At 42.7% G+C, this 25169-nt stretch overlaps 1 protein-coding gene across 3 annotated transcripts in view; it reads right to left on the minus strand.

The window, feature by feature from the left end:
- Positions 1-24597, minus strand: part of Ero1b (endoplasmic reticulum oxidoreductase 1 beta) — a 33895-nt gene extending 9298 nt beyond the window's left edge. Inside the window, exons 1-10 of one of the 3 annotated variants that reach the window (XM_090318775.1) lie at positions 24347-24597; positions 16655-16774; positions 15051-15134; positions 12907-12948; positions 9784-9866; positions 8325-8398; positions 6778-6898; positions 6633-6679; positions 5005-5016; positions 1994-2020 (exon numbers count right to left, since the gene is read on the minus strand). In XM_090318775.1, the coding sequence (XP_090174901.1) occupies positions 1994-2020; positions 5005-5016; positions 6633-6679; positions 6778-6898; positions 8325-8398; positions 9784-9866; positions 12907-12948; positions 15051-15134; positions 16655-16774; positions 24347-24448 (712 nt within the window). In that variant the 5' untranslated portion in view covers positions 24449-24597. The remainder of the gene's footprint in view (positions 1-1993; positions 2021-5004; positions 5017-6632; positions 6680-6777; positions 6899-8324; positions 8399-9783; positions 9867-12906; positions 12949-15050; positions 15135-16654; positions 16775-24346) is intronic. The other 2 variants (XM_090318776.1, XM_090318777.1) reach the window with 2 other exon arrangements.
- Positions 24598-25169: the final 572 nt, after the last annotated feature.

A 25169-nucleotide genomic window follows, 5' to 3' on the forward strand; every position in this document is an offset into this window, starting at 1 on the left:
GAAAAGAGGCTGTTATAAACCTTTTGTTTCACTATTCTCTAGCTCTATCTGTATGTTCTCCTTAAGAGGATATAAAATTTGGAACACAAACACTAAGAACTTCAATAAAGATGGTCAAAACCTAGTACAACAAAAATGTAATAAATACAACAGGACTGTTAACTACTTATTTAAAAAACTTCCATATTTCAGGCTAAAGTTTTTAATAAATGAATTGTTAGAGATGATTTTGAATTTTGTGATTATATTCTGCATCATTATGATTTTTAGTATTTTATTTGGAAATAAAATGTATGTAAACATTTGAGTATAAATACCATTTATATCTATAATAGTTAAAAGCTATGCATTTTTTTTTTTTTTGGCCGGTCCTGGGGCATGAGCTCAGGGCCTCAGCACTGTGTCCTTGGGCTTTCTCAAGGGTAAAGCTCTACCACTTGAGCCACAGCCCCATTTCCAGCTTTTTCTATATATGTAGTACTGAGGAACTGAACCCGGGTCTTCATACATGCTAGGCAAGGACTCTACCACAAGGCCAAATCCCTGGCCAAAGCTATGTATCTTCTACCTAGATGCTATTCTGAAAAGTGGCCTAATGGTATATGCAACCACAAACAGGTTCACCTTCATAATGACAAAAAGCACAGAGATCAATTCCTATTAATCAAATCACAACTGTCTCCATGGTTGTGACCATGAAACAGCAGCTTCCTTGGTTATACTGCTCAAGGACCTTCTAACACAATATGGTAAAATTTCAAAAGAATCCTACATCTAATTATTAACGTGAATTGTTAAAACTCCATTTCAAAGGCAGGTACAGTAGCTCACATCTGTAATCCTAACTCAAGAGGCTGAGACCTAAGGATCTCAGTTTGAAGCCAACTCAAGCAGGAATATCCATGAAACTCTATATCCACATTACCAGCAAAAAATAGAGCTATGGTTCAAATGGTAGAGCACTACACTGAGCACAAAACCTCAGGAACAGTGTAGAAGTCCTGAGGTCAACCCCAAGAGCAGAACACACATTTCAACTTTCTATCAATAATACTTTATATATTTAATGCTGGAAATACAGAAATATCTAAGTACTTAATACATTAGTATCTATCTATATTGCTGTATCCTTTAATTAGATAAACTTAAGACTACATTAACATGAGCAAAATGTTTAGAATCATTTGAATTTATTCATTATCCCCCATTTCTTATATAAAAAGTATATTCTTCCAAAGGGATGTATTTATTTTACAGATTGCCAAAAAAGTTGTTTGGATGAATACCACGTTCACAATAAAAGACTGGGAATTGTTAAGAAACCTAACAGCAGTAGCTGGCCATGTATTTGGATAGCATTGTTGTTTATTTCTTCCTAACAACTTTATTGATATATAAATGCCATATGATACATGCCATGTAATAAAGTATATAACTCAAACATTCTAATATGTTCTCTATGTTCTCCAAACCCATCACCACAATCGATCTGTATGTAGTATTTTCTTTTTTTGCCAGTCCTGGGCTTGAGCTCAGGGCCTGAGCACTGTCCTTGGACTTTCTCAAGGCCAGAGCTCTACCACTTGAGCCTCAGCACCACTTCTGGCTTTTTTCTATGTATGTGGGGTACCGAGGAATCGAACCCGGGTCTTCGTGCATGCTAGGCAAGCACTCTACCACTAGGCCAAACTCCTGGTCCCCCTGTATGTAGTATTTTCAAATGTTCCAACAGCTGTTAGAAATCACCGCCATTCCCTGTCCACCCTCTGCCACAAGTCTGTTTTCTTTCTCTACAGACTTAAGAGCAGTGGTGGATGGCTGACCATTGGTCCCAATATTTTCAAACAACTGTGCCCCAAAATAGGACAATCCAAAGTATGTTTTCTTTCAAACACTGCCAAATTAGTTGTCTAGCCATAAAAATTTACAAAAATACACTAAAATTGAGTTTTTAAAACACAAAGCCAATAAATTTAAAAGACATTAAATTTACCTTCTAACCATGTATAGAATGATTCTCCTGAGAGAGAGGAGGGGGGGGGAAGAGAGGGAGAAGGAGAGAGAGAGAGAGAGAGAGAGAGAGAGAAAATATTTTAAATGTTCATTTATAAATGAGAATGAGCTAGGCATATTATTTATCATGACAAATTGAGGAATCTTTAAAAAATGCCTTCTGCCTCAGGTAAAATGATCAAATAGGTATATAGCTATAAAAAATAAAGCTCATAGGCAATATAAATACCTATAGAAAATGTTCTCACACATGGTTTTTTGTTTTTATTTTTGTCAGTCATGGGGCTTGAACTCTGGGCCTGGGTGTTGTCCCTGAACTCTTCAGTTCAAGGCTACTATCCTACCCCTTGAGCCACAGTGCCACTTCCAGTTTTCTGGTGGTTTATTGGAGGTAAGAGGTCTTTAGTGCCCAGCTTTGAACTACAATCCTCAGATCTCAGCCTCCTGAGTAGGTAGGATTACAGGCGTGAGACACCATGCCCAGCTACAGATAGTGTTTTGACTTAAAATATGTAGGAAAATCTTTAGTCTAAACATCATGGCGGCCGGGAGTTTGGCCTAGTGGTAGAGTGCTTGCCTAGCATGCAGGAAGACCCGGGTTCAATTCCTCGGTACCACATACATAGAAAAATGCCAGAAATGTTGCTGAGGCTCAAGTGGTAGAGGTCTAACCTTGAGAAAGTCCAAGGACAGTGCTCAGGCCCTGAGCTCAAGCCCACGACTGGAAAAAAAAACAAAAAACAAAAAACATCATGGCTTATGTATTGAAGGTTAATATGTAAAAGCAAGGGAGCACACACCTCATAACTGTTTCTAATAATCAATCCTAAAAATAAAAATTCTTGGGTCTGGCCTAGTGGTAGAGTGCTTGCTTAGCATGCACAAAGACCCAGGTTCGATTCCTCTGTACCACATACATGGGGAAAAAAAGGCGGAAGTGGTGCTGTGGCTCAACTGATAAGAGTGCTATCTGTGAGGAAAGCCCAAGGACAGTACCCAGACCCTTAGTTCAAGCAAAAACAAAAACAAAAAAATAAATTCTTTTTTTCCTAAGCCAATAAAACTAGGTGTATTTTCTTAATTATAAATATATAAAACTAAATTTTAAGAATTAAATTTAAAAACCTTTGAACAGGAAATGGTACTGTGGCTCACGAGGTAGGGCTGTAGCCTTTAGCTGAAGAGCTCAGGGATAGTGCCCAAGCCCAGAGTTCAAGTACCACGACTGACAAAAACAAGAAGAAAAAAGAATTAATCCTGCAGTTGAAGGCTGAGGATGTGTGTATGTGTGTGTGTGTGTATATATATATGTGTGTGTGTGTATATATGTATGTGTGTGTGCGTATGTATATATATATATACTGTATATATATAATGTATACAGTATATACTATATATTATATATGTATACAGTATATATATGTATTATATATATATATACACACACACAGCACACAACTTCATTTAGCCCTTCCCAATGTACACATACTCAAAACACCATGATGGGTATGATAAATACACAGAATTTTTATTTGATTAAAAAACAAAAAAGACCTATTACTGACCTCAGATTGAGTGGGGGAAAAAAAAAGAGAATAAAACTGTTACTGTCCTTTCCCAGTTCCTATACTTATCTACCTTTTTCTTTATATTTCAAGCAGTTGCACAAAGGGGTTTCAACACATCAATTTTTGAGTATTATGCATCATCTGGCCAGACCCACAGAAAGGCTGTACAGAGTCTAGAGCTGGATTCCAGGTGTGAATTCCTTTGCTTCCTTGACCCGTCACATTTTGCAAACAACAGAAACATCTTTCTACAGTCATTCATCCAATGTATCCTTACTAAGGATTCTTACTCCTTCACTCTTTAACTTAAATTTCCTCAACTGCCAGCTAGTCACTCTTCCAATAATTTGGTTTTCCCCTTCCCTTTAAATGATCGTTGTTTTTCCCATGACTGACAGGGGTTCCTGAATATCTCTCAACATGGGTGACTTCTCCTTCCTCAGATTGGAGGCTCATGTTATTTCCTCCAGCAAGTATGCACTCTCCAGTTCTACTGGCCTACACCTGCTCCTTTATTCAAAATTCATCTTGAAGGCCATCTCCTCCAGGAAGCTCTCCCAGTCACTCCAGCGAGCCTGATTCATTCTGCCCCTACTGAGCAGGACTACCTCCCGTCTATATGTCACATTCACTGTTACCTTTCCTACTTCATACTGTCAGCTCAAAAGGGAAGGCCTGTTTCGTGCATCTTTTTCACCTGAACAATGCACATCCTGGGGCCCTTGAACACAAATAATTAAGCATCCCACTGAAATAACACTGGTTTGCAGTATCTCTGACATACTCATTCAGCCACCTGAAGTAATCAGCAGTTCCTAAGTTGTTCATCAGATTAAGTATCATATTGAACTGATACTGCAACTTTCAAAGTTACTAAGAAAATGGTCACAAATTACCTTCACTTTGCTCCATCCATTTCCATACAATATTCAAGTAGATTATGATAAAATTTGGACAGTTAAGAAACAATTAAGACAAAAGAAATACTAGGAAAGCGGAAACATGTGCGAGAGGATCTGAATTAAGGCAGATGATTGGAGGGAGAAATGGTGGGCAAATACAGTGGTGATACTCAAGGTGCATATGTGAGGGCATGGGTGGAGTTAGGGTAGACCGAAAGAGGAGAGTGATGGAAGGGGTGACTCTGACCAAGATGCATCCTATTCATAGACTAATATGTCAAATTGCAACCCTCTGTGCAACCATTTGAAAATAATCTCTAAATGCTCTTTATGCTTTTTACATAGAATAACTTCATACTGCAAAAAATAATTTTATTTTTGGTCACCATTCACTGGTTGCTGTTTTGTTTTTTTTTTTTAGGAAAAACCCTACAGGCTAAGCATTTTCTTCTGATTCAAAAAGGAAAAATTAAATGGTCACAGTTAAAAATGTTTCTGAAGCAAACTCAAAATCAACTCACCATCATCTGCACCTAAAAGAAAAAATAAGGCAAGATTTAGGAAACTTTTTTTGGGGGGGGAGATCGAACTCAGGACACTTAGTAGGCAAGTGATTTGTCACTGAGCTACATCCCTCCCAGCCCCTAGGAAATTTTTATACAGTTCAGATTTTCATCTTATTCAAGATCTTACTGCTCGTTGAACTATTCATTACATCCTGGACCCTGGTTGGTACGTAGTGATCTTACAAAAAAGGTTTCTTAACAAGAATATAAACCAAAGACCACAAGATTTGCACCCTTTATACAAAGCGCTAAATCTCAGGAAGCAGGTAAAATAATTCTAAAGACCACTGGTTTCAATAGGTAACATGTGTAGGAAGTCACTCCTTGAGCCAGGTGCACGACGCGTCTCAGAACACAGCTTCCTCATGTAGGAACACATCCCTCTTTCGCCCACAGCCTGAAAGAGAGCACCCAGAAACCACGACCACCAGAGGCTGGGCTCTGGCCCCCACAGCAGCAGCTGTTTCTTTCAGTGTTGTCTGACGGATTCCGACAGAACATTTCATGCTTTGAAAAAAAAAAGGTTCTGCTAACTTAAAACACCATTGGGAAAACAGTGCCAAAGCCTAGCTGCTCTGACTCAGAGCAGAACTCTTCCTAAACGCTGTCCTGTGAAAGAGAGACACTGTGGGGTAGCACTGCCATTCCACTTTACTTACAGAACTTCTACACTACTTCAATTTTCATTAAAAAATATTGTATATTTTTAAAGTCTCATGCCAAAGCCGCACAGTGGCTCAAGCCTGTAATCCTAGCTACTCAAGAGGCTGAGATCTGAGGATCAAGGTTCGAAGCCAGCCCAGGCACAAAAGGACCTGAGACTCTTATCTCCGATTAATCTCTAGAATATGGGAAGTGGGGCTTGACTCAAGGGTAGGGTGGTAGCCTTGAGCTGAAGAGCTCAGGGACAGCGCCCAGGCCTAGTTCAAGCCCCATGACTCACAAAAAAAAAAGTTTCATGCCAATTGCTTACATTTGTAATTCTAGCTACTCAGGGAGCTGAGATTAGGAGGATCAAGGTCCAAAGTTATCCAAATAGAAAAGTCCATGAGACTCCTGAACAAATAAATAATAACAAAACAAGAAAACAATAATTCAGGCCAGGCACCAGTGGCTCACACCTGTAATCCTAGGAAATCCCAGACAACCACAGCAATGCTCTGCCATTCAAACTGTACAGCAGCCACACATGCAACTTCAAGCTGGTATATGTGGACTGCTCACATGGTCTACCAAATTTTATAGTTCCTAATTTAAGCTGGGTGCTGGTGGCCCATATAGTGGCCCAAACAGTAGAGTACCAGCTGTGAAATCTCAAGGCCCTGAATTCAAGTCCTGGTACCAGCACAAAAATGTCAAGTTCCTAGGTTTATGGACCAGCATAGCAGCAATTTAATACATGGCAGTAATTACAGAAAATAAGTATGAAAATCCAGAAGCCCAATTGAGCCAATCTTATGCTCTGTGTGATTCAAATTAGACAAAATAAATTTGAAACTTTTTCATTATAACATTTAATTACAAAGATTAAGAAGTCTCTAAAAGCATGAAAATGCATGAATATATTTAAAAACAAACCTCACCTCGGGTGGGTGCCAGAGGGTTTAAAGGACGATACACAGATCGAGGCCTGAAAGAGCATAAAATCCAAACATGAGATGGTTCAACTTCTATGTCCTCTTTTCCACTGGAAGCAAGCATTCCCCTCCTCCACCTCCTCCCTGTTACTTGAAACAGTTCTCCTCATAGATGCTGTTCCACACTCTCCATGCTGAAGGGCCCTTGTAGCCAGTGTAGCGTTCCGGGTTCAGCAGCAGGTCCACATACTGGGCTGCAGGGGACCGCTCATCTGCACAGGAGACACCCATGAACCTAACACAGCTTATGGCGCTAGAGATGCACCCTCCACTGGAAAGGGCAGGTTGCTGAACTCAGGTGGGACTGGATTCTTAGCACCTGGGGCTCCCCACCCAGAGAGATTTAGTGTATCTGTGTGTCTCTACACAGCAGCTTGGATGCTCTCTTCCCGCCCCTCTTCCTCTCATTTTTCACATTGAGTCATTTGTTCACCTCCCAATTATAAATGACAGATGTGTACTACCATACTTGTTTAATTTTGATTAGCTGTTTTGGGTTGCATGTGTTTTTTGGTGTATTTTGATAGTTTTTTTCGTTCTTGTTTCCCTAATACTGAGGTTTGAACACAGGGTCTCACACATGCTAGGCAGGAACTCTACCACTTGACCCAGACCCCCACCTCTCTTTCCTTTATTTTTCAAATAGGTTCTCGTTCTCTCTCTCTCTCCCCTCCCCGCCCCCCTCCCCCGGCCCTGTCATGGGGCTTGGACTCTGGGCCTGGGTGCTGTCCCTGAGCTCTACAGCTCAAGGCTACTGCCCCACCCATTCACCACAGCACCACTTCCAGTTTTCTAGTGGTTAATTGGAGATAAGAGTCTCATGTTCATTAGTGCGCAAGCTGGCTTTGAACCGAGATCCTCACATCTCAGCCTCCTGAGTAGCTAGGATTATAGGTGTGAGCCACTGCGCCTGGCTAATGGCTTTTTAAATTTTTAAAATCCTCTAATAATTTTACGAATCATAAAAAGGATAGGTTTTGTTAGCCAAATCTGGCCCACTGCCAATTGTGATACAGAAATGTTCTTGGTGCACAGGAGCTTCATTTGTTTACCTACAGCTTTCACGCCTAGAAGTGGACCAAAGCAGTTGCTAACTACACCTGCAGCTTTCACATCCTAATTGCTGGACACAGCAGTTGCTAACTATATAGCTTCTCTACACAGCTACGGCTGTACTATTCACTCCAATCATCCTATTCACACCCCTACTATGCCTCCTGCCAGAGTTTTCTCTTCCTCCTCCCTCTACAAAGTTGTCCTTTCTATCTGACCGTGTTCCTTTATCTAAAGACCTAGACTTTGTCATCCCTCATTCTGAGAATTATTGCCCTAGATGCAGGATTTTCCCTCCATGGAAGGTCTGCAGGAGACAGCAGATAACTGTGGGAAGAACACACATGTGGACACTGCTCCAGGACTGACGCCTGCCTCAGCCTCCCGTTATCATGTGATCTTGGGTAAGTTATTTAGCCTTTTTAGCACTTACAGAGGATCTCAAATGCAGGCTTTCATTAAATGCTATTATGCATAAGGTCTACATCACGAAATCCAGTGCTAAAGCTGAAACTCAGATGATAATTTGATAGATTTAAGTGTCTTACAAAAGTGTTAAGGTTAAAATAATTCTAAGTTTATTACCATCAAGTTCACAAAAGTGATCCTGTGAATCATCATATCGTGCCCAGTCAATGAAAGCTTCTTTGCTTTGGTTACTATGGGAAAGAGGAATAAAAAAGAAATTATTAAATTTGGGGTTGAGACTGTCAACAGTGCATTCTAGTGTACTAAAATAGATAATCTGAGGTCACATACTTATTAGATAATGGCCCAAGTTCTATTATTAGTGGTTACATGAAGGAACTATAAAAAGATAATTTCCAGTCAGGTGCTGATGGGTCACATCTGTAATCCTAGCTACTCAGGATGCTAAGATCTGAGGATCATAGTTCAAGGCCAGCTAGGGCAGGAAAGGCCATGAGACTCTTTTTCTCCAATTAACCACCAGAAAACCAGAAGTGGCACTGTGGCTCAAAGTGGTAGAGCAAAAGAGCCCAGAGATAGCACCCTAGGCCTTGAGTTCAAGCTCTACAATAAAAAAAAAGGAGGGGTGCTATGGCTCAAGGATCTGGGCACTGTCCTTAAGCTTTTTTGCTCAAGGCTAGTACTCTACAACTTTGAGCCACTGCTCTACTTCCAGTTTTTAGGCAGTTAATTGAAAGTAAGGGTCTCACAGACTTGCTTCCCAGGGCTGGCTTTGAATCATGACCCTCAGATCTCAGCCTCCTGCGTAGGTAGGATTACTAGGTGTCAGCCACCAGCACCACACTTAACTTTTTTTTTTTTTTTTGCAGGTCCTAGGGTTTGAACTCTGGGCCTGGATGCTATCCCTGGGCTTTTGTGTCTAAGGCTAGCTAGCAAGCTACTATTTGAGCTACAGCTCCATTTCTGATACTATTTTGTAATTTAGTAAAGATGAGAGTCTAAGGCCTTTTCTGCTGGCTTTGAACCACATCCTCAGATCTCAGCCTCCTGAGTAGCTAGGACTACAAGTGTGAGTCACCACCACCAACTTCATGTGTCTTTTTTTCTTTTTAAAACAATAAAAGTTAGTAGGAATGGAGCCATAAACCCTGTCATCTGAGCAATCTTATAAATTTCTTTTTGAACATATTTACAACTGATGATATGTGCTACAAATTAAAGGGCAAATCAGGCAAAGAGGCCAAACTATTACGAAATTCAAAATTCTGGATAAATAACTTAAAAGCTGATTGGTTAAAAGTAATAGTTACCCAAATCACATGAAAAACGTGGGGCTTAGACTCTGGGCCTGGGCACTGTCCCTCAGCTATACAGCTCAAGGCTACCTCCCTACCCCTGAGCCACAGCCCCACTTCCTATTTTCTAGTGATTAACTGGAGATAAAAGTCACATGTTTTGTTCTTTAGTGCCTGGGCTGGCTTTGAACCACAATCCTCAGATCTCAGCCTCTTGAGTAGCTGGGACTACAGAAGTGAGGCACCCCTCCCGGCTTAAGAAAAACATTTTTTATACAAACTAAGAAATATTTTCTTACTACTACTAAAATAAAACTTGCCTTAATGTGCTGTTAATTGCTCCCAGTTTAGTTGCTTGCTCACAATCTTCTAATTCTTTGGTATTATTTACCACTTTCAAGTACTGCAAAGAAGTTCATAACAAATTTAATAGTATGATCTTTCTTTTCCAGCTTCTACTAGCAGAAAATATGTCAGTAATAACATCAGATGACACATCTATTATTTAAAAAATAAACCTTAATATGTTGTTTGTTTGGTTGGTTTTTTTTTTGCCAGTCCTGGGCACTGTCCTTGGACTTTCTCAAGGCTAGCACTCTACCACTTGAGCCTCAGCACCACTTCCGGCTTTTTTCTATGTATGTGGGGTACCGAGGACTCAAACCTGGATTTTCGTGCATGCTAGGCAACCACTCTACCACTAGGCTAAACTCCCAGCCCCAGTTTGGTTGGGATTTTTTGGCCAGTCTTGGGCCTTGAGCTCAGGGCCTGAGCACTGTTCTTGGGTTTTCTCAAGGCTAGAACTCTGCCACTTGAGCCACAGCACCACTTCTGGCTTTTGTTCTATGTATGTGGTATTAAGGAATCAAACCCGGATCTTCATGCATGCTAGGCAAGCACTCTACCATTAGGACAAACTCCCAGCCCCCTTAATATGTTTTTACATGATGACAAACATCTAACAATTTTAAAAATGGTACAAATTTATTTCAGTACAAATAGATCTAGAAAGCAAATTCGGAAAGTAAAAAAAGTTGCAGAATGCAAAAACATTGCACATGTAAGAAAGTTTAATACAAATGAGGCATAAATAAGCAGACAATAGCCAGGTGAGGTGGCTCACACCTGTAATCCTAGCTACTCAGGAGGCTGAGATCTGAGGATCGCAGTTCAAAGCCAGCCTGGGAACTAAAGTCCATGAGACTCTTCCAATTAACCACAAGAAAACAGGAAGTATCCCTGTGGCTCCAGGGGTAAGGTGGTAGCTTTGAGCTGAAGAGCCAAGGGACAACACCCAGGCCCAGAGTTCAAGCCCCACAACTCACAAAAAATAAAATAAAATAAAATAAGCATACATTAAAATTTGAAGTTAAAAATGTTGGTAATAAACTGAGAACTCACTTGGGAAAGAAATTTGACAAACATATATCTGGAGTTATGAGAATGCAAAATCCTTAAACAAAAGACATATCCCAAGGCAAAAACTGTTTTTTTAAAAATATATGTTACAACCACTTTAGAAAAGTACTTGGTACATTAATGCTGAGAAAAGGGAACCCTATGGTTCAGCAATCCTACTTGTAAATGTACACAAAAACTTATGCATGTCCACATTGAGAAAAAGATACAACTTCCAGTACATCATTATTGTGTAACAGTGAAAAGAGGGAAACAAGTCCTGAACAGCTCTGGCTGTTGAATCATACAACTGACTATACAGCTAGACAAAACAATTCACTGGAAGTGGTGCTGTGGCTCAAGTGCTAGAGTGCTAGCCTTGAACTAAAGAGCTCAGGGATATTACCAAGGCCCAGAGTTCAAGCCCCACAACCGACCGACAGACATAGACAGACAGACAGACAGACAGACACAGACACAGACACACACACACACACACACATACACGTATACAAAGCTGGGCGTGGTGGCTGATGCCTATAACACTAGCTACTCAGGGGGGCTCAGATCTAAGGATCAAGGTTTAAAGCCAGCCCCAGCACTATAAAGCCAAAGCCATGAGACTCTTATCTCCAATTAATCTCTAGAAAACAGAAGTGGGGCCTGGGGCCCTGGCTCAAGCGTAGGGCAGTAGCCTTGAGCTGAAGAGCTCAGGGACAGTAACCAGTCCCAGAGTTCAAGCCCCATGACCCACCCCCCCACTCAAAAAAAAAATAAGAAAAACTAAAGTTTTACACAAGATAATCATACACTGCTTTATTATAGGTACACGTGCAATAAAAGTACATTACACTACTTATTGACAAATACACATGCAGTAAGAATGAAACTATGCAAAGACACTATAAACATGGGTGATGGGAGAATTTGGAAGGTTTTTGGTGGAGGATATTCAACTCTCTATATTGATTATAGTATGAAATAATACAAGAAAGTAAATGGAAATATATGCCACAGCAAGAACTAGAAGAACATACAGAGGAAGACAGAAAGAGTGTATGAAGACATGTATCATGAAAGAACAATTGTGAAAGATTAGCAGTAAACTATTAAAGGTATGAGTAGTTGCTTATATGAATAAAAGTGTTATCTTTAATACAGAAACAGTTTAACACCACTTCAAAGCATTTTGCTTAAAACATTATTGAGGGGCAGGAGTGTGGCCTAGTGGTAGACTGCTTGCCTAGCATGCACAAAGCCCTGGGTTCAATTTCTCCATACCACATTCACAGAAAAAGCAGGAAGTGGTGCTGTGGCTTAAGTGGAAGAATACTAGCCTTGAGAAAGCTCAAGGACAATCAGTGCTCAGGCCCTGGGTTCAAGCCCCAAGACTGGAAAAAAATAATTGTGATAATTAGTTTCTTTACACAATAGAATTCTGAATCTAACATGGAGGCAAGTTCAAACAGAAGACTAAAAATACATTTGTGCTGAAATAGCAGACAATCTGATACTTTTATAGTTACATTTACAACTATTCTAGGGGTTCCACAAGAAATTCGGAATGTACAACCTTTGCTTACTTCAAAACTGAGGGATTTGAAATTCTGAGGTCAAATGTCTACTATCCCCCAAAACCATGTTTGATTATCTACTGCAAGCACTGTCAGGCATTATAAAGTGTTAGCAATGACTTCTTCCCTTGGCTCTCTCCCCCTGCACCCTGGAAATCCCTGCCCAGCACCTGTAACCCTGGCAGCAGGCATGCCTGGGGGCAGTGGGAGGTCCCCACTGAGGTATTTCTCCATCCTCTGAGATCACATCCACTTCCACTTTGTCTTTACACCTCCCCCAATATAATTTCTCACTTCCTGCCCTGAGCTCTCTTGCTCGCCTGACTCCATATTGGGTGGCAGGAGTCTGCTCTTTCCTTACGCAATAAACCCTCTTCTGAACTGCGTGGAGTTTCCTTTCGGCAGACCTTACATAAAGAACAAGTATGGATACATAAAGCAGAAGCACTCAAGGAAAAAAAAGAGACTCACCTTATTAGAATGTCCGGCTTTAATTCCAACTGGAATTTTACTCTAAAAAGGATAACAACAAGAATTTGAAGTGATCCAGAGTATTTTAGTGAAGGGCCAGGGGACATAAATTCATTTAAATTGTGTTTTCACAGTGTTTCTACAGGTTAAAAACAAAGGTATTTCAATTTACAGACTTGTAAGTCAAAGCATAGAAAACGGGATGATAGATACAGAATCAAAATCAACTCTTAAGAAGTATCAAATGGCTATTTCTTCTCTCTCTCTCTCTCTCTCTCTCTCTCTCTCTCTCTCTCTCTCTCTCTCTCACTCTATCTCTTCCTTTTTTGTGGATTGTAGGTCTTGAACTCAAGGACTGGGTGCTGTCCTTGAGTTCAAGTCTATCACTCTACCACTTTGAGCTACAGCACCACTTCTGGTTTTCTAGTGGTTAACTGGACTAAGAGTCTTTCTTCCCTGGGCTGGATTTGAACCATGATCCTCATGATCTCAGCCTCCTGGGTAGCTAGGATTACAGGTGCCAGCCACTGGCACCCAACTAGGCCTTGCATTCTTGTTGCTTGGCCTTTTTCACTCATTAGTGGTGCTGTACCACTTGGGCCATGTCTCCACTCTCAGCGTTTTGCTGATTATCTGGAAATAAAAAGTACCAAGGGCATCATGCCCAACCAGGCCACAGATTTCCCAGCTAATGTTTTTGTTTTTTGATTTTTACTACTGTTAATGATAACAAACATGACTAAGTTAAAAAATAAAATAATAAAAAAATCACAACTAACTGTTGAGGGGAAAGCATAAAATTATGCTACATGTCAAAAGTCAAAGTTTAAAGCTAAGCACAGTAGCTCACGCCTGTAATCCTAGCTACTCAGGAGGCTGACATCTGAGGATCGTGATTTAAAGCCATCCCAGGCACCAAAGTCTGTGAGACACTCTTATCTACAATTAACCACCAGAAAACCAGAAGTGGCTCTGTGGCTCAAGAGTAGGGCAGTGGCCTTGAGCTAAAGAGCTCAGGGATAGCGCCCAGGCCCAGAGTTCAAGCCCACGACCAACAAAAAAAGTCAAAGTTTAAGAGCTAGAGGTACAGCTCAGTATAAGCCTGTTTAATTTACATAAAGAAGAGTCTAAAATAAAGCATCCTTTTGGCAGTCTACTCTTTAATAAACAGCAACGAGACCACTCTGATGGTAAGTTTAGTGCAAACCTTCAATGATCTGGTCATTACAGAAAGACAGCATACAAATATGCTGACAAGTCGGAATCAGTTGATATTAATGTACAGAAAATGTCTATTGTAAAGTCCAAGTGATGCTGGAGGCAGTGGCATGTGCTTTATAACCCTAGATACTCAAGGAAAAAGAGACAGGAGGATTTCAGTTTGAAACCAGCCTGAACACTTATGTGAGACCCTCTCTAAAAGACAACTAAGGGGGGGACAGTAGTTTGGCCTAGTGGTAGAGTGCTTGCCTAGCATGCACGAAGACCCGGGTTCGATTCCTCGGCACCACATACATAGAAAAAAAAAAAAGCCAGAAGTGGTGCTGAGGCTCAAGTGGTAGTGCTCTAGCCTTGAGAAAGTCCAAGGACAGTGCTCAGGCCCTGAGCTCAAGCCCAGGACTGGCAAAAAAAAAAAAAAAAAAAAAAAAAAAAGACAACTAAGGGCTGGGAGTTTAGCCTGGTGGCAGAGTGCTTGCCTAGCATGCACAAAGACCTAGGTTCGATCCCTTGGTACCACATACATAGAAAACAAGCAGAAATGGTGCTGTGGCTCAAGTGTTAGAGCTTTAGCCTTCAAAAAGCCCAAGGACAGTGGCTGAGGCCCCGATCAGGTTCAAGACCCAGGACTGGCAAAAAAAAAAAAAAAAAAAAAACAGATGGGTGTGGGGGGGAGGGAAATGGAGACCAAGACATGAGAAAGGGTAATAGTGTTTGTGAAGTAATGCACCTTCTATCTGGTGAATATAATGTAACCCTTCTATTAATTACAATAAAAAATATATGAAAAAAAAGACAACTAAAAGCAAAAGAACTGAGTACCTGGCTCAAGTGATAAAGCACAAGACCCTGAGTTCATTATCAGTATTATTAAAAACAAAAAAAGTCCAAGAGAATGCAAATTTTCCCGTGTTATTTTTTTATACCTCTGGACATGGTTCCACATGGCAGTCTTTTATTGAACAATGGCCATCTTCTGCCCAGAAAGGACATGGTCGCTTCAGATTAACCTTGAGAAAGAACAAATTATTGTTAGGAAAATAGATTATAATTACAAAATATTTGCAGATGTCACTGGTGATGAGATAGGAAGGAAAACCTTCTTATCCTTGTGGTACCTACATAGTTTAGATATAAGTGACTGTGGTTCTTCATATACCTGAAGGAAATATTAATTTTTAAAGTAGATAGTATTAGTCCTCTGACACTTGAAAAAAGAAGTTATATTCACTGCTCACCTGATGCATTACAGTCGCTAGACAACCTGAGGATGTCTTAATGTTCCCAGTCCCCTCCTTTGCTCCACGGGAGGGCTCTGAGGCAGATGCCTTGATCAGACTGCTCTCTCTGAACCTGGGGAGATAGCTGCTGAATGTGTGTAGGGCTATGGCCCCTCTTGTTTTGTGGAAAGTAACTCTTAACTTAGTTTCTCTGCAAGAAAAGAAGGAACTAGGATATGCCTCTAGTACTCCAACTTCGGCAACCCTGGCTCCCATTACATTCTCTCCGGGCAGCAGTATGACCTGATGCTAATTTCTTGGGTGCCATTGAAACAGACTGGGCAAACAGAGTTTAGAAAGCATTTGAATTATCTGGCCCACTGACTAGGAACATCCACAGTGTAACAAAGCTGGAGAGAGGTTCCTCCCTGACATCTAGTAACAGAGTCAAGGAAAACAGATATGACAGAAAACAAATCCACATGTAGGAAATTCAACAGACAGTTAAGAGGGTGAATCTTAGAGACTTGTACAAGAAGGTAGGTATTACAGCTGACATTTCTACTGAGACTTGAATTTCCCTTTTGCTCAATCCCAATTCCACTGCTTCCTTTCCCTTCTCTAAATTGTCTGTCCCAAGAGTAACCTGTGATTAGCTATTTGCACACCAATTATTATTTTATCTGCTTCCAAGGAACCTAACCTAGACAACTTGTCTGGCTCCAGGAAAAGATTTACAAAAAATGTATTGGTAGAGTGTGAGTGTGTGTGTGCGCATGTGTAGCTAGGATTACAGGTATGAGCAACCATGCCTGGCTTATAGCCACATTTAAAGATTGGTGCTGCCTTTAATTATTGCTGGTTATTTTGTGAGGTGTGCAGTAAGACCACTGCTGGATTAGGCAGTAATTCTGCAATATTATTGGGATGGGTATTTACTGCATCCTTAGCCTGTGAGCCAGCCCTCCTAAAAAGCTCCCAGCACAGGGCTGCTGCTGGGACCCTCTGCTGTGCCACCAAGGCCAGCATGGAGCCACCTCTAAACCTGGGTGGGTATGTCCAGAATGGCAGAACACTATGTTAAAGAAATGTTTAACCTATGGTAAAGACTCTTAAGTCTCAGCTCAAAACCAAAACTGAAAGATGAGGAAGTCCCCAAACACAGGAAGGGGGTTCAGCATCTCAATGTTTACAAAACTGACAGTATTTCACTGTGATACTTTACTACTTCAAGTTATATAAAAGTAACATCTGCAGACAACTATATAAGAATCTTTGCTAGCAACAGAATTTAAACATTTTAATCTTACCTTGTAATAACGAAAATAATCTCTCTCTTGTAATTTTTTTATTTTGGGGAAGATTTTGTAGGTGTTGAAGTTATCAATGCTGTCAATATCACACAAGCAATCATCCAGAACGCCAGCCACCTAGAATTTACATGTATATAAAGTATGAATAGTCCTTATGCTTTAACATGAATAAATCTGTATTTTATAAGAAGCTAATAACTCATTCAAGTTAGGGAATATTTGATAATTAAGATTTATAACATTAAAGCAGACACTTGTTTTTGACCACTTGTTTTGGCCTGAACTCAGGGACTGGGCATTGTCCCTGAGCTTTTTTGTTTAAGTCTAGTGCACTACCACTTGAGCTACAATTTGGGGGTTGAGGGGGGGATAACTAATTGGAGTTAAGAGTCTCATAGACTTCCTTGCCTGAGCTGGCTTTGAACTGTGATCCTCAGATCTTAGCCTTCTGAATAGCTAGGATGATGGTGCGAGCCACCAGCACCCTGTGAACACTTTTGCAATGATAAAAATAAAAGAAAGGAAGATTATATATCCGTTATGAAATACAAAACATCTTGGTAAGTTCTCAGAATGAAAGGTACCAAATTCTCCTTTCCCTTCCTAAACACAGAAAATACAGGAGGTATTGGAATGTGCCATTAGCCTCTACCCCAACTAATTGAAGAGTCAGACTGGAATAATACTTATGGCAACCCATACCTTTTTATTTTTTTCAGAAATCCCAGGACAGGCACAGGGCTATGTGCTTTCATCATTTCATTTACTCTTTGAAATAAGAGTATAAGCTTTATTATCCTCATTGTATGTATAATAACACTAAGGTTTAAGTTTAACAAAGGTAAAGTAATATTTCTACAGTAAAAATGGAACTTATTTCCAAATCTATCAGGCCAGGCACAGGTGGCTCACGCCTGTAATCCTGACTACTCAGGAGGCTGAGATCTGAGGACCTCGGTTCAAAGCCAGCCTGGGGAACTAAAAAGCCTGTGAGACTTTCATCTCCAATTAATCACCAGAAAACCAAAGCAGCACACTCTGGCCCAAGGGGCAGGGTGATAGTTTTGAGCTGAAGAGCTCATGGACAACGCCCAGGCCCACCCAGAGTTCAAGTCCCACTACCACAAAAAAAGCTGGATTTGTGGCTCAAGTGGTAGAGCTCCAGTCTAAAAAAAATCACAAGTTCAAGCCCTATAACTAACCAAAAAAAAAGTATATAAAAAAAACACAAGGCCCTGAATTCAAATCCCAGCCACTCTCACACAAGCGTGTGCACACACATACATACAATAAAAAGGACTTAATATGTACAACTTGAACTACTCTTTTGGGAATAATCATGAATGAAAAAAATCATCCATGGGACTTTTTTGGCCAGTCCTGGACTTGAGCACTGTCCTTGGACTTTCTCAAGGCTAGAGCTCTACCACTTGAGCCTCAGCACCACTTCTGGCTTTTTTCTATCTATGTGGTACAAAGGAATCAAACCGGGGTCTTCGTGCATGCTAGGCAAGCACTCTACCACTAAGCAAAACTCCTGGCCTCTATGGGACATTTTTTACATAAAAAAAATCTTAGAAATGGAGACAAGGTTCTGAGCTGCAGCGTTTAGGAACTGTGGCAGGGACAGGAGCTTTGATGGAGTGGAAAATTTTTCTATTGGGTTATCTTTTCCATACTGATCTTCCCTATTATGTTCTTCTGGACTCCGATCTTCTCATTGCATGCTACATGTCTCTCAAGTTCTCTTTAATATTTATTATTCTGTTGTCTTCTGAATTTCCTTCTGAATAATTTATTTGCATCTATCGTCTATTTATTTATTTCTCATTAATTCAACATACTTGTTGAGGTCTAACATTAGCACATTAGCACTGTTTTACCTGTAGGGGCTGTAGGATCAGAAGAGAAACACAAAAATCTCTCTTCAAGAAGCTTCCCTTAGTATTGGTGAGGAATGAATGGACAGAACAGAGTCTGGCAGATGGTAAAGTAAGGAGCTGGAAGAAAAGCTAAAGAATGGAACTAGAGATTGCAGAACTGGGGGAGGGAATATCGTTTCAAATGGGGATCTGAAAGGACTCACTGTCAGATCTTGGAGAGAAAAGAGCAAGAAAGCAGATTATCAGGAAAAATATATTGTAATTAAGAAGGAAATGCAAAAGCCCTGAGCAGTAAGCTTGTCCCAACAAGATCTTTTTTGTTTTATTTTGTTTTGTTCTCTTTTGGTCAAGGAGTTTAGACTCTGGGCCTGGACACTGTCCCTGAGCTCTTTAGCTCAAGGGTGCCTCCCTACTCCCAGAGCCATGGAGCCACTTCCGGTTTTCTAGTGGTCTCTTCTTTTTTTTTTTTTTTTTTTTTTTTGCCAGTCCTGGGCTTGAGCTCAGGGCCAGAGCACTGTCCTTGGACTTTCTCAAGGCTAGAGCTCTACCACTTGAGCCTCAGCACCACTTCCGGCTTTTTTCTATGTATGTGGTACCAAGGAATTGAACCCGGGTCTTCATGCATGCTAGGCAAGCACTTTAACCACTAGGCCAAACTCCGGGCCCTAGTGGTCTCTTAGTGCCTGGTCTGGTTTGAACAATGATCCTCAGGTCTCAGCCTCCTGAGTAGCTACAATTACAGCCATGAGCCACCACACCCAGCTAATATTTTGTTTTTAAAAGGAACCAGGACAACTATGCAATGGGCCATAATTAGAGAATTAAACCACTGCAAGATTTTACCTTTTACAGAGTCTAGTTATTTTCTCACACAAATCAATTCTCCAACTCTCAGACACCAACTGGGAAATCTACATTTCAGTTCTGATACTCACCATCCAGAATTAGTACATTACCCAACTAGGTAAAAGACAAACCCCACAAGACAGCCCACTTCAGACATTTTTCTCTTTGACGGGCAATCAATTGGAGGTTCCCTAGACTCCCCTTTCCAAGTTGAGTCATTTGTTAGAATCACTTACAAAACTCAGAAAAACATTTTACCAATGTATTACAAAGGGCTCAGGAACCAGCGGAGGGCTGCATAAAGCAAAATATAGGGTGGACGGGATACCTGGAGCATTCACACTCTCCCGGCAAGTTACTCTCAGTGTGCTCACAAACCCAGCTGCTCATCAAATAGGGTTGGTGGTTCTCTGAAGAGTTAAATCCAGCAGGGGCATGGTGGTATTGCGCCTGTAATCCTAGCTACTCCAGGAGGCTGACATCTGAGGATTAAGGTACAAAGTTAGCCCAAGCACAAAAGGACCTGAGACTCTTATCTCCAATTAACCTCTAGAAAAAACGGAAGTAGGGCTTGGCTCCAGGGTAGGGTGGTAGCCTAGAGCTGTAGAGCTCAGGGACAGCACCCAAGTCCAGGGGTAGGGCAGTAGCCTTGAGCTGAAAAACTCAGAGACAGCTCCCAGGTTGACTTCAAGCCCCACCAACCACAAAAGAGTTACATCTTTTGGTGGTCTAGGTGATAAGCCTCATCTTTATAGGAGTGTCCTTCTATATTATGCCATTTGTAAACTCAAGTGTGACTTTAAAGAGGGTCATTATGAAAAACAAAAGATTTATCACTTATAACACTTTTCACCATTAGCACTTAAAAAGCTTAGGCCAGGAATCAAAGAACACCTTTATTTTTCTACAAAATACTCCAGAGACAGAAAATCACTAGAAAGTTCCAGGCAAAAGATGAAAGGAATATGATGGAATGCCAGACAAAAAAAGGGGAGGTTCTCTTTATATTGTATGTATTGTTAGGAACAGAAACATTATAGATAAGTCATAAAAAGTGACACTTTTGCCAGCAACAAGAGAAGAGACTGCTGCCATGCACAGAGGAAACTGCTAGTGTGAAGGCCTCAGGGCAAGCACAAGGAGGCAGCCAGTACAGCTGGAGCCTATGTATAAAGGAGAGACCTTGGGAAGAGATTTGGGGAAATGATCAAGAATTCGGTTCCTGGATTGAAGCTGGGGTTATTCACTAGCCATTTGACTGGAGATAAAAAATAGTTGGATAATACAGCTCTAGTGCTGAGGATCATAGTCTGGAGAGTTTAATGGAAGAGTCAGGTGTGTGGACAGCATTTGAAGCCAAGGCATTAGACTAAGATGGAGATCACAGCTTGGAAGCATGTAGCCCACAGTAAAATGCCAGCCACTGAACCTTAGGCTGGCATGGCTCACAAGGAGATGCAGTTTACTGCCACCACCCAGTATCCTAAGCATGTAGTAGAAAAGATCAAAATTCAAATTGTCAAGTTGTTTTCTGTGGGAATGTAGTTTTCTCATTAATGTAATGTGGAAAACTTGTAAACTGAAGCCTGGCCACCACCAATGGCTCACGTCTGTGATCCGTGCCACTCAGGAAACTATAATCTGAGGAGGGAGGTTTGAAGTCAACTCAGACAAGAAAGTCCATGAGATTCTAATCTCCATTTAACCACTAAAAAAACCCCAGAAGCAGAACTGTGGCTCAAGTGATAGAGTATCACCCTTGATCAAAACAAACTCAGAGATAGCACTCAGGCCCTGAGTTCAAGCTCCAGAACCAACCCACACACACAAAGTAAAGCATGGACCAAACCACAGTAAGCCAAAGATTATCAACATCTGATTTATGGAGCTTTGTGGTTTTGTGATTTTTAAAATTTGTATTATTTTACTATTACCTGCTTATTCTTTTTTTTGTCAAATCTTTAGGGCTTGAACTGAAAATAATTTTTCTGGAGAGAATGGACAGTTGCTTTTCTTGGTAAGCCAAGGGATACATGTCAGAGAACACAACCCAAGACTGCTATAAATCACACAAAGTCAACATGCAAACCTGGGTAAGGGCTAGCTCCAGACTATAAACTCTTAAGAGGACTTTTCTTGACCCTGTTCCAGGTAAGTTCTATACTTTGCTCTTACTCATAGGGAATTTATTTTTCATTCACTCTTCTTTAAAGAAGAATGTCTGACTTTGGAGTTTAGGCTTCATGGACTTGTCTCTTCCAGTTTCTTCTCCAAGCAGACACAAGTGTCATTTCCTATCACTAACATGCAGCCTTTAAGGCAGAAGCTCAAAGATTAAGCCCCAAGTTTTGGATTTCATTTGGTGGGAGTTCTGTGTATTTCTTGATTCCATGCCATCTCAGAAAGGCAGTCAGGAGGACTTTAAATAAACTGGACTGAGATTCCTTTTAAAATGAAGGCTGCTGTATATTCTGTGCCTGTCGTTGCTGGTGTTTCACCACACTACAAAGATACCTATGTTTCATTAGTAAGAAAATGAGGCACAGATATGCAAACAAGATGTCTTTTTATGTGTCCAAAAATGTTTTTGTACTTTCATGACAAGAAAAGCAAATTAGCAATGTTAAATGACTGATTTCTTATGAATAAGGATGTTTTTCAAAAACATTCTTCAGAAGTGAAAGAACTTAGTTCTTCAGTTTGAGTTTCCGGTCTCTCTGTGCTTTTCTATGCAGAGAAGTCAGTATGTTAGTATACTGCATAAACCCCGGGTCAGGGCTCCAGTTCAATGTTGCTTGTCATTTCAGCTCTCTGAACTTCAGTTACGATAGGCCTCACTTCTAAGAGAAGTATCAAATAAATGAGGTAATGTATAATCAAGTTTGTTACAGGTTTGAGTGCTGTTGTAAATATGACCATACTACACAGTACAACTGAAATAAAAATAGACACATGTGGTTTTGAAGACTATCTGGCACAGTGCTACTTTGAATATGCATGAATCTTTGAACTATGTCTATATATTCACTTGATATATAGAAATCAGATGGACATGTGCAATTATAAAACATTAATTATACATAATTAGTGGTACAGGAAGAAACCAAAAGCAAAGTTTCTAGATTGATGGTAATGCATATACAATAAATACAAACTTTGCACAAAGAGAAAATGAGAAATCCCATTTTAGAAAAGTATCTAAATGTAAACATGCATAAACAAGCACTCAGCCTTGTAACTACAAAATAATTTTGCCAAAGACAACTTGGGAAATTTCTTTTTCCTAAGTCTTAGGTGTATGCTCATAATTTCATGGCTGATCAGTGAGTGTACTCCATAAGTAAGAGCATTTGCAGCCATTTGCAAAGTTCACCTAAAAAAAATGCTGATTGTGGCCAGGAGTTTGGCCTAGTGGTTAAGTGCTTGCCCAGCAGTAAGACCCTGGTTCCATTCCTCGGTACCACATACAAAGAAAAAGCAGGAAGTGGTGAGGTGGCTCAATTGGTAGAGTGCTAGCCTTGAGAAAGCCCAAGGACAGTGCTCAGGCCCTGAGTTCAAGCCCCAGGACTGGCCAGAAAAAAATGCTGATACCTGGGTAGGGTTCAAGGCCAGGCCACCAGTACATCTGCAAGTCTTGGAAAACCTGGTCAGAAAAATCTCCATTTTTTTCTTTGCTTTTCAGAAATTTTCTTTATTTTTCTTCAGTTTTCACAGCTTTTTTTCCTCCATATATTTTTTTATTGTAATTAATAGAAGGGTTACATTATACTCACCAGATAGAAGTGCATTGATACCCTTTCTCATGTCTTGGTCCCCATTTCCCTCCCCCCCCTTCCCTATCCTATTTCAAATAACCAAATACGCATATATACAATATATCAGATAACAAGGTGAAATACTGTAACAATATGAGATAACCAAGGGACAGCAAAAGAGATGAGAGATAACTTAGTACATTAAGGACAACAATCACTCATTATATGGCTTTTGTTTCAATATCCTGGAGGTCCTTTCATTTAGCATCATACTATATGGCCTTATGTAACTAGGTTTTGTTCTATGGCAAATCTCTGCTAGGAGAGCCCGAGGTTTCTACTGGTTATGACAAATGAGGGAAACCATTGAGCCTATGTTCCTTTGAGTCTGGCTTACTTCACTTAATACCAACATGCTGTCAGTACTCAAAGTTTACCTCTGTTAGATATATCAAATAGTTCACTTACTAAGTACTCAAGCTTGGGCATTCTGGGATTTCGTGCTATGCACTATAAAAAGCATGAGGGAAAAAAATGAGCCAAGTCAGAAAGGAAGGAAGGAAAAAGAAAGCATGTTACAGGCTAACACGTACAGTTACCCATCCGTTTTTCCTTCACCAGGAGCGTTCATTGCTTCAACGGTGCGTCTCCCGCACCATCAGGCCACCGGGGACCCCGTTTCTCGCCCTGGGCTCTTGGCTGCACCTCCTGTGTGCAGCAGGTGCACAGGAGGAAGCCGGCGCGGCACCTGGCAGCCTCCTCGGATTCCCCAGGACACAGCAGCAGCAGCAGCAGCAGTCAACACGAGTCTGGGCGACCCGAGGCTGGGTCTGCCCTGCCGCCCCTCCGACGGCGGGAGCGCTCGGTCCCGCGGCCTGGAGTCCCGCGCCCGGCTCGCCCGGCACAGACAGGTGGGCAGAGAGCAGGCAGCACCGGCCGGGCTGAGCCCGAGCTCCGGGAAGCCAAGCCCCGGCCCCCTCCGGCGCACCCCCTCCGGACCGGCGTGGGGAGGGGTCCGCCGGGTGCCCGCGCCCCGCACGTCGCCCTCGGCTCCCCCACGCAGCCCGGGGACTGAGGCTCGGGGACCCGCGCACGCCGGGGGCGCGGACGTTTCCCGCACCCGCCCGCGCGGCCGCCTCCCCCGCCCCCCCCCGCCGCTGGCGTCGCCGCCGCCCCGCGGGCGCCCGGCCGAGCCCCGGGCTCACCTGGGCCTCGACGACGCTCGGAAGGAAGCTCAGGGCGAGCAGCAGCTGCACTGCGGACGCCGCCCCCCGCCCGGCGCCGGCCCTCGGGAGCCCGCGGCTCATGCTGCCCGCCCCAGCCGCGGCCGGCCTGGCCCGTCGGGGCCGGGGAGCGGCGGGCGACCCGGGGGGCGACCCGGGGGACGACCCCAGGGGGCAGGGCTCCGCGGCGGAGCGCCTCCGGCAGCGGAGGTCCGTCGGCGCGCCGGCCAGAGGACGAGGACGCTCTCCCGCGCCCGGCAGCCGCGACTGAGGCGGCAGCGCCGCGCGCCCCCGCTTCATCTCAGCGGCCCCGCCCCCGGCGTCCTGGGCACGAGCCCCGCCCCCTTGCGCGCGGCCTTCTGGGAGTTGTAGTCCCGGCTGCCCCTGCGGCGCCGCGGCCCCACAAATGGAGAACTACAGTGAAGAGGCGCGCTCCGCCTTCCCGGGGTCGGGCTCCGCGGCGACCAATGAGGCGGGACCACGCGGGCTCCAAAACACCGGGGAGCGGGTAGGGGGGGCGGCGGGAAGCAGAGCGCCCTTGCAGGGGGGCGGCCCGGCAGAGGCCGCGCCCCCGCCGCGGGCGGTGCGAAGCGCTGGTGCCGGCCGGCCGTCGGGAGCCGGGCCCCGCCGGCACCGCCCGCACCGCCTGCACCGCCGTCGGGAGCCAGGCCCCGCCCGCACCTGCACCGCCGTCGGGAGCCCGGCCCCGCCTGCACCGCCCGCACCGTCCGCACCGCCTGCACCGCCGTCGGGAGCTGGGCCCCGCCTGCACCGCCTGCACCGCCCGCACCGCCCGCACCGCCTG

Source organism: Megascapheus bottae, chromosome 26 (genome assembly GCF_031878675.1).
Source record: "Megascapheus bottae isolate mThoBot1 chromosome 26, mThoBot2.hap1, whole genome shotgun sequence".
In the NCBI taxonomy this organism is placed as follows: domain Eukaryota; kingdom Metazoa; phylum Chordata; class Mammalia; order Rodentia; family Geomyidae; genus Megascapheus; species Megascapheus bottae.